At 36.2% G+C, this 12,502-nt stretch overlaps 1 protein-coding gene across 16 annotated transcripts in view; it reads right to left on the bottom strand.

Moving 5' to 3' along the window:
- The window catches only part of Rbp6 (RNA-binding protein 6), a 1,060,856-nt gene that overhangs the window by 1,033,419 nt on the left and 14,935 nt on the right, over positions 1-12,502 (bottom strand). For 4 of the 16 annotated variants that reach the window (XM_083128262.1, XM_083128272.1, XM_083128273.1 and 1 more), the window contains exons 1-2: positions 1,788-2,027; positions 757-797 (exon numbers count right to left, since the gene is read on the bottom strand). In XM_083128262.1, coding sequence (XP_082984388.1) covers positions 757-797; positions 1,788-1,867 — 121 coding nt within the window. In that variant the 5' untranslated portion in view covers positions 1,868-2,027. Of the gene's footprint in view, positions 1-756; positions 798-1,427; positions 1,526-1,787; positions 2,030-12,502 lie in introns of those variants that run through there. The other 12 variants (XM_083128264.1, XM_083128270.1, XM_083128276.1 and 9 more) reach the window with 9 other exon arrangements.

The following is a 12,502-nucleotide window of genomic DNA, read 5'->3' as shown; positions in this document are numbered from 1 at the left end:
GGGGAGCCTGAGCAGAATCAACCCTCCGTGCTGAACCCTCGGCCGGCGAAAGGGAATAGGGACCATGTGTGTTCTTCCTTGCACTCGGTAACAGCAGGCGTGCGTAGGCCAGTAGCAATCTTTACACACCTTTGTGTACGTTAGCATCATGCGCTTGGCTTGGTCGCTTCCTTTCACCTAGGCGATGAATGAACGACAACGCGCGCTGGGTAACCGAGAGATGACTGCACACTACGATGCCGCGGTCTAGCAGGATGACATCAAGGAGTACAGAAAAAGATGCGATCGATTATGGTTTTTTGGTTTCAGCTTTCAAGTATAAGTAAAAGAAGTTCTCGGGCCTACAGTTTTGTCGCATCTGAACCACAATAATGTACTGAAACGTCATAGTGAGGGGGCAACCTTAATCGCTTGGCTATTTTCTCCCCACCACTGTTCACACCCTTGTACAATTTACACGAGTAGGAACATTACGAACATCTTCTTGGCTTTCTTCGGACTTTGGGCTAAAAAAATGTTCATGCCCTTGCACAATTTATATAACGTACATTACGAACGTTTTCGGAATATTTTAAAGATAAATTTCCTAGTTGTGGGCTAAAACAATGTTCATGGCCTTACACAATTTATATAAGGTGCATTACGAACATTTTCTTCGCTTTCGGAAACTTATAACGACAAAACTTCGGGCTTTGGACTAAAACATCGTTCATGTCTTCCACATGCAAACAAAACGAAACAAAAATAACTACATACCTGGACTTGTTTGCCAACTTAATCCCCCGATGAACATCTTCCTGTAATAAGAAATAAAACATGTGTCAGGACTTGATGAACTACAACGTAACGAGTTTCTTCTTCAGTACGGGCATGTTATAAAAAAAATGTAAGCTGCATACTACATGCATTCATTCAACATACATACTTATCACACATGCATAGTAAACACACAAACGCTGCGCTCATATGCACATCAAGGCAGGTGTGTGTTTTGGTATGGCTCATGTTATTGTTTTTTCTTAGGTGCGTTTAGTTCCACTTTCCTTTCTTCACGGCGACCCAGGTGTAGCAGACTGTGCCCGCAGGGTAAGGCCGAGCGTCGCACGCCGAACAAAGGGCCTCGCTTGCCTTTTGTCCGGGCCGGTGAGCGGTGGCTTGCAGTAAGCCTAACCTACACAGGAAACCCCATCCGCTACTGCATGCTCGCTGCGAAAACTGCAGAACGCTACACAACCTCCGCATTGTTTACAAGTCTAAACCCAAATATAACACTACTTTATTCGTGGGGAAAGAGGACTAGACCATAACGTGCAAGCATATTGAGAGTGAAATATTTCCGAGGCTCAAAATGGTGACGGTACGAATTCGTCACAGGAGCCTCCCTGTTTCCTCAGTCAACCACGCATGCATTCACACTCATACGTTACCGGTGCATTTCCCAGACTCGCATACAAACTGCAAATGCTTGGTGTGCATTTTTTTTCAGCACCCGCTCACAAGAGACGCCGGTATCTGGTCTTGCAACGCAGTAACGATCGCTTTCGGGAGGGCTGGATTCTGGTCTCCCGAACCTTCGCAGTTCCACCGCTAGGTTTTCGTGTTGTGATCCTCTCTCCTTTAAAGCACACTCTTTCGTTACCCAGGGCGAGGTAAAAGCACTTTTGATCCCCTACCCCTGTCGGTAACATCCACAAAACACAAACACAGCACCAACAAGCACTCAATTGCAGATATACGTATAAATATTATATATATATTTTTTGGCAAAAGGAAAACAAAACACATACACTGTGAACACATACCCTGGGTCGTTAGGGACCTCAGCCGGTGAGCCTCCAGCTACACTCTCCTGGTTTTGAGGCTCCATAACGAAGTTCAACTACGTTAAACTACTAAAAACTAAAGAAGAATTGTTAACCGACTGCCTCGGTCGTACACACTACAACGCGATACTGGCCAGCTGCGAGGAGCCAGACGACAAAGACTCGGTCTGTGGCTGGTAGGTGGAGCTTGCGTGCGCGCGCCAGAGTGATGGATGGTCCAAACAGCGACTGTGATTGGACGCAATCCGTGTCCCCTTGGTGTAGCAGTGACGTCACGGCAAGACTACCCTGTCTTCCGACTGCTTTTGCGCACAGGCCCGGACCTCGCTGCAGCGAATTTTGTGCTGTACCTGACATCTAGCGGTGCGGCAGGTTACGACTTCGGGCCGCTGCTTCTCTGATCGATGTAGTTCTAGTATCGTGCGTCTAGATAGCAGCACCTCCGTCACCCAGGACCGGATTGACGTATCTTGCATCTATGGAACGAAATGAGTTTTATGAAAAATGTATAGACTTATGGTAAGGAGAAAATTCTGTAAGGGCCTGTAGGTATTTCAAATTGCCATTACTTGAGCTGTATATTGCCTGAAAGATATACGAGATAAAATCAATTTCCCTCTGGATAGAAAATACTTAATAACCTTACTTTTTTTTGCTTTCCTACGTGTAATTTCGTTCCTGTCGTATGCAGAATAAATCCTTTTCAACAAGTCAGTGCTTGTGTATTTCTCTCCTATAACCTAACGTCCCACTAAAGTGAAAAACCTAAAAGATCATCCTCAAATTCCTTGCTTAGTACTCTCGAATATCTTGGTCGATTTCAAGTTATGTATCCATTTTCTTGTTTCACAGTCCTTCTATTTATTTTTCGATCAGCACCATGTGAATTATTCCATAATGTTTTCATACCTCAGGATTAGTGATAAACATAAAGAATTTTACAATTTTCCCTTTTCAAAACCTAATTGCAATTTGCGTCTCGATACATTAATTACATTAGTGAAATATAAATGACAGACCCTTTATTTAAGAGATGTGATATGAAATGAAATAAAGGATTGAAAATCCAAGGAACAAAACAAACTTGAAATAGGGGATACGATTTATGAAATGACAAGCACTGAAAAGTTAAAATTAATCGAAAATTCGAAGAGCAATTTAGCTAATTTTCGCATGTTTTCATTACGCTCCGAGACTTCACTTAACGTAAGATTATGAAAAGTCAAGTATATTTAATAATTCTGTTCGACGTTGTTTTTCGGGGCAACTTTTTTAAAATTTGCCAAATGTTCTTGCTGATAACGAAAGCAATTTGTTTCGACCACAATGTTTGAATTCAGTTTTACTTCCACAGTTAGACTTAAAACGTCAATAATGAAAGAAATTAGTACATTGTTTTATATAACGAATGCAAGGTTTGATGTTGAATGTTAAGTAATACTATGTGACATGTAGAGGTACGATTTGAGAATCAAATTTTACGATTAGTGATTTAGTTGGAACAGCAACATGAGAACCACCTTCTTCAAAAGGGTGTGAAATCATTACAAAATAGTTGGAAAGTTGAGAGGAAAGTATATATATATATATATATAGTGATTTAGTTGGAACTACAACATGAGAACCACCTTCTTCAAAAGAGTGTGAAATCATTACAAAATAGTTGGAAAGTGGAGAGGAAAGTATATATATTTAACAAAAGTATTTTTATTTACAGTACAGGGTGTAAATAATGGAATGCGAGTGGTACTAGACGAAAGAGAAACTCAAACAATTTCATTGCATGAAGCACTAAACACGAATACACCTCTACACTGACCTCGAATACACCTCTATTTGTGCACCACCGTTTGTAGCACGAATAATATCCAATCTGAGGACCTCCGGAATGGTTTTCCCATCAGGTGCTTCACCTGACACCTCCATATTCTCTCCGGTAATTTCTTTGCACTGTAATGATTGATTTGGTCTCTGCATACGGAAATACAGATTGTGCGCGAGCGCGCTGCTGCGAAGCCGCCATTGTGCTTTATGCGATTGTGGCGCTGCATAGTGAGAGAACGGTGAACTTCGAGGTCATGCAATAAAATTATTTGAGTTTCTCTCATTATGTTTCATAACCTTTTAGAAATGATGAATTGAAATGTGGGAAGTTTGAACGGAACACGCTGTATATTGAGCAACGGTTTTTCATATTAGTCTTTATATTTGTTTATATTTCTGTGTTACTTCTTGCGTTTATAGTGCGCTATTGTCAGGGACTTGAAAAATTCGCATATTAAAATATAAAAATCACAAAAAATACGAGATTGAAAATAGCGGACAAAAACCCGAGATATTTTGATAAAAATTGTTTATTGTTTAAAAAATTCACTATTCCGACAGAAATGCATGAAAAATACAAACCTAATGTCGTAATGCCCCAATGTGGGCATTAAATATCCTAGTCTTCCCTCCGTTCCCTAACTCAATTTTCGCTATTCTTTATTCACTGCAAAAACAAAGTTATTGCTAGAGACGGGATTTTAAAGGGAAAATATTTCTTCAAAAAAATACAAAAAAGGGAAAATTGTTGCCAAAAAAGGGGGAAGAAAAGGACTACAGTTTTTTTTTGCAATCCACTACAAATACTATTTTAAATGAAAGCGCAATATATACCCATTCATATATAAAAAAGGATACATTAAATTTCGTATTGATGTCAGCCCAGATCTCATTGTTTCAACAATCGAAGCAACGTACTCCCAACACACTTGAGGGAAGGTAAGGTAGAAGGCGCTTGTTCTTTCTTTTCTCTAAACTGCACCAAACAGACAATTGGAGGGCTCGGGTGCAAAACGTGGTAAGTGACATTTTAGTCATACAAAGTGCATCATGTAGTCCATCGTAAATGGAGTCGAATCGTAGTACTCGAAGTGTTTTGTTTCATCAACAGATGACAGAGCTGGACATGTTGGAACTTATGGTATCTAAGTTGTTTTATGTATGGTAAGTAACAAAGATGGTGAAGAAACGGCGGTTACTGAGATACAAAGTGTCTCAGAAAGTTCCAGAGTATATTGAGGCCACAGCGAAGATGAGAACCAGTTAGAAAGTGTAAATGATTCCCATAAAGACTCGGAATATGTACCACCGACAAAGAATGAGGAGAATGAAGAGGTTACCAATGCAGATGCGAGTAAAACTGTGCATGGCCACGTACATCCTATTTCATGTAAAACGTGGTATCTACTGTTGATAGTAGATCCATTGTTTACATGCAGCAGTGCTCGTAATGGCAGTTTCAAAATATATTTGACTCTCGTACCTGGATATGAACTGCGATCTAGTAGAGAAGCATATACTTTTCTTCTACTAGATATAAATAAAAAATTCACTATTCCGACAGAAATGCATGAAAAATACAAACCTAATGTCGTAATGCCCCAATGTGGGCATTAAATATCCTAGTCTTCCCTCCGTTCCCTAACTCAATTTTCGCTATTCTTTATTGAAGAATACCAATATTTAGTTTGATTTTCAATTGGGTATGCGCATTTAAGGCTACTTTAACATGCTTTACGCTTGAGGAATATGTGATATGATCTGAATCGTATCAATTATTAGGAACTGATTAGTTCCTTTATAAAATATTTCTTTCATAAATCTGTAATGCGCATTTTAAAAGTTATGACATTTTTATGGTGGACCTAATTATCTATTTGTAATTTAATTAACTTTCGTATTTATGATATTTGGGACTTTGATGAAAGCAAATTATTTTATTGTTGATATTGCAAATATAGCCTACGTTCTTCTTGGTTCGAAATTATAACTATTTTAATCCATAAGAGCTAAATATCAATGAAAACTATTAAAAGCATAAGCCCTGTGTACATTTGAAATCATTCTTTACAAACATGTCAAGTTAAGGAAAAATATAACAGAAAGCTAGGGCATACATAATTGATGTCTTGATTGATTTGCTATATTTTACTTCGCTTTTTGTGGCACTTTTGGCTAATTTGCGAAGATGGAGAGGAGTGGTGATATGATGAAATTGATGAATAAGCACTTACAAACATCCATGCCCAGGCCAGGATTCGCACCCGGGACCCCTTGCGTCGTAGCGCGATGTGCTAACCACTCTGCCACGGGGGCCGGCGATTGTTATCTTGAAGATAGAGATTTAAACCTTATGTATAAATTGCTTATTGAATCACAAGAATCTGATATTGCCATTGTACGCAATTTGGATAGTCTACGTAACACAACTTTGTATCAAGAGAGGCTTGTGAATCGCATTCTGCTTATCATGCTGGGGTAATAAATAGAGCCTCTGTGTGTCAGAGAGGTAGATGTAGATATGTGAAGCTGAAAAACCGCTCATATGAAAACATTTTTTTACGAATATTGATCTCCATATAGAGATAAGGAAGTTATTTTTAATCACAACCATTCAGAACTTATTTTTTAAAATACTAACGTAATAAAACGAAGAAATATACTTTTCTAATGGTGTTCATTTTAGTCATAGACATAGGAAAGCAAAAACTTGTTACAACAAGTAGCTCAGGTTAATGTTTATTGAATTGAATAAAATTATTATTAAAGGCTTTCATTTTTGTATTACAAATTGTTATGGTTGCTATAAAAAGTCTACTGTAAGTGACATCACAAGTTAGCTTGAATAAAGCGGTATCTGATCACTCGTTTTGATAATATCGTTGCATGTAAAGCATGGTAACTACTATAATTCCTTGAACAACCCTCAAACAAATCGCATGTAGCACCACCGAAAAAAATAATTCGGATGAAATATCGTGTTTGTATGATAGTACATTTGCTGTAAATAGTTTAGAAATTTATTTTAATTTGTAACTCAGATTTTTGAAACATCAACTTTCAATATCTCGAAACTATATCTCGAAAAACTATAATAATTTCCGTAATTTTTCATCCAGCGAAAATAAAACATTCTGTTATATATAAATGTAACTTAAAAGATTTTTATAGTCTTCTTAATGATAATTTTCAAAATATCAGCTGTCATGTTTATTTACAGTTTAATGATAATGACACTATTTACAGTTTAACATGATTAGTATTTGTTTATTATTCTACACACATTTTTACTATTTTTCACTATAAAAATTTCAATCTAAAGAAATTTAAGTGTGTCTACAGTTTACATATTAAATTTCCTTTCCAATGAGCTCCAGCGCATCAGTACATTTAATCCAATCATCCTTGCTCATAAGGCCTCCCCGATGGCGCAGTGGTAGCGTCGTCGCCTTGTAATCAAGGGGTCCCGGTTCGATACCCGGTGGAGGCACAAGTGGTTCGGATCCCACTTTAAACTGTAGGTCCAGTCCCAATTAGCCTTACTGTGCATAAAGTGGACTTAAAACACCAAATCAACCAACCAATCCTTGCTCATAATATAACCTGAATACAGCAGCTATGTTGAGTAGCATGATATGTACTATATTCCCATGTGCAAGTTTTTTGCACAGCTGCCGCTGGAATAAATAATTACTCCCAAGCCGCGTGTATTTGTCTGCACTAATTTCGTTCTATACTGTAGGAAATACTAATGTTGCCGTCTTGTTCTGAAATCACAATGTTGGGAACGTGCCGATGAATTCAAATACATGACTATCAGTTTTCAATGATTTAAAAGCAAGTAAGCCTGAACCAAGAAACTACAATAACAACGTTAAAAAGTTTAGTTAATTCATATTTCATGGAGGATGGTATTTGAAGAGGTTGAGAGCATCGATTTCGCGAAGTTAATCGACCCTCCTGGAAATTTGTCATCGTCCATTCAAATTGGAAAAAAAAATTAAAAAATATTACAATTACTATTATTATTATTACAGTCTATAACATGAGGTTAACCTATAGGAAAAAAATCGACTCAAACAACGAAAATAATCTAAGAAATAAATGGATCAATGAATTTTCAAAATTCCAAAAATGATTGTGTGAGATCTAAAATACTTTAAAAATCCTAAAGAAAATTGAGTTAATATATTGAATTGCACACATTATTTGCTTTCAGGGTGGATAAAAATCATAATTTTTGATGATTTTTAAATTTAAATCTGGTTTTTAAAATTTTAATCGATTTTTTTATTTTTTAAAAAACGCTTAAAATTGCTTGTATGGTTCTTGACACCATACATATACATATATAGGTCACTCCACGTGAAATCACCCAATTGAAAGACAAAAAGTTGCTTCATAGTCACGGATTTGCTTCCATTTTTTTTTTTACTGATAGATGCTTGGTCCAATGTGACAAACATGTAATATTAGACTTAAACTAACTAACTAACTCTCTAGCCTTCTTAAACCCGAAGGTTCATGGCTGCAGCAACAAGCCTTCCATCTGTCCCTATCCTGAGCAAGATCTATATACTCTTTACCATCCCTACCGATTCCCTTTAGGTCCATCTCAACATTATCCTCCATCTTCGTCTTGGTCTTCCTACAGGTCTCTTACCATCAGGTTTCCCAACAACAATCCTCTTATTTTCTCTCCCATTCGTGCCACATGGCCTGCCCGCCCATCTAAGCCTTCTTGATTTAATCATTCTAATAATATCTGAACATGAATACAAATTACTGTTTTGTATATTTTAACTTTTAGTTTCTTAGATATTATACGAGAAGACAAAAGTTTATGAAGATAAAAGTAACATGCATTTCCTGAATTAAGCCTGCCTTCTATTTCCTCTTTAATATTATTGTTATTTGTTAGTATTACTCCTAAGTACTTGAATTCGGAAACTGGTTCAAACGAGTTGTTATCAATAATTAGATTTGGATTATTACCTAACACTTGGTTTCGGCCTGTAAGCACATATTTAGTTTTCTCTTTACTAACTTCCAAACCTATCTCTTTAGCTGTTTTGAAAAATATTTTAGCATTATTCTTAATTGTATTTACATCATCCCCCAGTAAGTCTACATCATCTGCATGTGCTAACAGCTGAGTCATGCCGTTTAATTTTAGTCCTTCGTTAGTTTCTTTTATCTTCCTAACAGCGTATTATAAGGCAAAATTAAAGAGCAATGGAGATAATGCATCTCCTCGTTTTAACCCATCATGAATTGTATTTGTCAGACACATTAATACCTACACGAATTTTACTTTCTGTTTCACTGGTGCATACGTTTATCATACTAATAAGCTTCTTAGGTATTCCAAACTCAACTAATATATTATATAATTTATCTCTTTTGACCGAATCATATGCTTTTTTGAAATCAACGAATAGCTGATGGACATTTTGATTATATTCCCACTTTTTTTCAAGTGTCTGTCTGATGTGAAAAATTTGATCTGTTGTTGATCTGTTACGTTTAAATCCACGTTGATAATCACCTATAATTTCATTAGCATATGGGGTTGGTCTTGCTAAAAGAATGTTAGATAATATTTTATATGTTGTTGATAGTAGAGAAATTCGACGGTAATTATTGCAGTTCATTTTATCGCCTTTTTTAAAATATTAGACTTGTCCAACAAATATGTTGAAAGTTACAATTTTTTGAAGATTTTCAGAAATTGGGTGGACCAATGCACCACATGACACAAAAAATGCCATATCTCGGAAACTATGTGGAATATTGTGATGATTTAGGTATGGCTAGGAGGATAGTCCTAACAGAAAATAATTATGTTACCATTCTTACCTGCTCAGAAAGTAGAAAAATCTTAAAAGATAGTAATATGTTGTGATGAAAAAACACTCCAATTCGGGTAATTGTTTGATAGGGAATCTCAGGTTTTAGCACAATGAAAATTCTTACACAGCATAACCAATACATGTTCAACATAATATTAAAAAATCAGAAAGGTAACATTGTTCATGTTAAAAATATCACAGGTTTCAGTATTCAATGTATATTCATATAATATTATGTTGAACATGTATTGATTATGCTGTGTAAGAATTTTCATTGTGAAATTGCTAATTTTATTGGCTTTAAAGATATGATGGCAACGCTAATATAAAGGAAAGAAAAAAAACTTGTAAAGCGTTTTAAAAGAAAAAAATCCTAGACACAAGTGCTCAGAGGAAGAGGAGTAGGATCCAAAACGTCCACACTAACTATGTATGTTTATGTTCGAGCATTTGACGTAAGCCTACGACACAGACATTTAGCAAGGGGTATGCTAGGGGCTGAAGCCTAATGCACCATGCAGAGAGAGCACCATTCAAAGTTGTTTCCTTTTTAGAAAATACAACAGTCAGAATATACGACGGAGAAATTTACACTTGGCAGAGGTATATTCCGGTAACACACTGCTGGAATTTTCTGTTTCCCAAAGTAGTAGAAATATCGTAGTACGTTTTTAAATACGTATGTTCTGCAGACACTAAGGGCCGATTGTATAAAGCAGTTGATTCTCGATTAGCCAGTAAAATTGATTTGCAGCCATGCTTAATCTGATTTTGTGTTGTATAAAAATTGAACTGAGATTAAGTCTCTGCGATATCGGGTCAAAGTTAACCTGCGAATTTTCTCCCATCAGCAGACTTTGACCGTAGTTCAGTTGTTGTAACATGGCTGTGCTAACGAATACTTGCTTGTAAAATGTTGTCGAACTAAGTGAACGTATGCGGCAAGATTCAAAGACGGGAGAATCAATTCATAAATTCTCTTTCCATAATAATAATAAAGAAGCCCCAAGCATGCACAACGAGGTGAACAATGATAAAAAATTCTTCCCATTTTATTTTCTTTCTTGAAATATTCTGTATTTTTTATTGAAATTTACCTTAAATGACTGTAAGAGCATATTGTCTAATTTCACGATCAGAAAAAGGTAAATTGAGAGCAATCAAGTGTTGATACAAACAGAAAATATTACCCGCTTACGTTTTCAATTCATTTGTTGATACCATTGTGAAACGCGTTGGGATGAAGAGGGAGTATAAAAATATTACCATTTCGCTTTACTGCATCCAACCAAGCGTCATTGCAATTCAATTTTGTCCGCAGAATGGAACAGAGCATGTAATTTTGGCTGTAGTGTATATCTACTACTTTATGAACTGAGCACGTTGCATTTTAGTTGGTAAAGCTTTCTCTCCTCCTGATATATAAGCGACACATATCATCTTTAATTTCGAATAATTATTTGCTTTATCATTATTTACATCCGAGAAGACAAACACCATTGTTATTTCATTGTTATTTCAATATGTCTTTCCATTCGTGAAAATGCAGACTCATTTTACATTTCAAAACAGATTATTCAATGAAGTGCAAGGAAAATTCCATGTGTTACTTACAAGAACTAATGGTCCACCTGTAGCACGTTATCGTGTAATCACAAAAAAATACAAATAAACATCTCACATGAACAATAGCTCCAAATCCGAGTATAAGGAAGTTGTTATATCTCTTTTTAGCACTAAAAAGAAATACATTTAATAAATATATATGGATTTCCCCTATCTCACGTGTCCCTTGCAATTGTCGATATTGCATGATACACGAAACGCTCCGTGGTGATGTGGTTAGCACAGCTCGCTACGGCGCCAGGTGTCTCGGGTTTAAATCCTGGCATAGACATTGGTGTCATTTGTTATTTCATCATATCATCATCATATTCGCGATTAGCCAAAGGTGGCAGAAAAGCGAATTAAAATAAACCAAATCAATCAATCAATTATGGAGATATTTTAGAATGAGTAATCTTGAATTTCATTCTGCCCATTATTTGTCTTGGTCAGTTTATAAATACTGTGAATGCTTCTTACAACATCGCAAGGATCATTAATGTTTTGGATTTTGCTCAGGCAAGACTCCCAAGTAGATGTTTTCAAGTCGTCTCTCTGAACGAGGAACGCTAGTGGATACCCTGCCACGCGCCCCTGGTAGTTATGTCAGAGCAAGCGTTTGCTGTGTTGGGTCGCAGAAACTAAGCGCTTTCGAGGTAAACTTTATAGGGAAAAGTTCCTTGTTTTTATGATATCTACCAGCACCCAAGCGTCGTTGAAAGAGTTTTGTGACACCCTGTATATATATATATATATATATATATATATATATATATATATATATATATATATATATATATATATGCAAGCATATTTTCTCTCCTTTGCAACCGAGAACCGATAGTTGCTTTCGTTATTCATGACAAATCATCCACGTGTAATCGTACAAGCAATAAATGGCCGTATAGTATCTAATTTACGTGATTTTACTAAATTTGCAACATGTGCGAATATTTACTACGTCCAGCACCTCAGATTTAGATATTCTTTATTCAAATATTAAAAACATGCACTTTCCGAAATCACAGGCACACTAGCGACATAACTGGATTTACCACGTTGCCAAACGTATTTCTTTGACCTAAGATCAGGATTTGATCTAAGATCGACAGTTAGTTTTATACAACATGATGGAAGCTTGAACTTCGTTCATTCCCAGATCGTTGATCAAATCTGATCTCCAGTTAGTCATGTTTATACAACCGGCCCTAGGACATAACTGAAATATTCTTAAACATGCTAAACTCTTTTTCTTTTTGTAATCGAAAACTCAAACCATGAATATTTACATGTAATGTATATTACTCGTATTTCTTAATGAATTTTTCTTTGTTACCTCATTGCAAAATTTGCAGGATATAAATGTCACAAGCCATGGTATAAGAAGAAAATATCGAA

The sequence above is a fragment of the Lepisma saccharinum genome, chromosome 9 (assembly GCF_977018435.1).
Source record: "Lepisma saccharinum chromosome 9, izLepSacc3.1, whole genome shotgun sequence".
Taxonomy (NCBI): Eukaryota; Metazoa; Arthropoda; class Insecta; order Zygentoma; family Lepismatidae; genus Lepisma; species Lepisma saccharinum.
The sequence above is the reverse complement of the archived record's forward strand: the minus strand, read 5'-3'. Positions and strand labels throughout refer to the sequence as shown.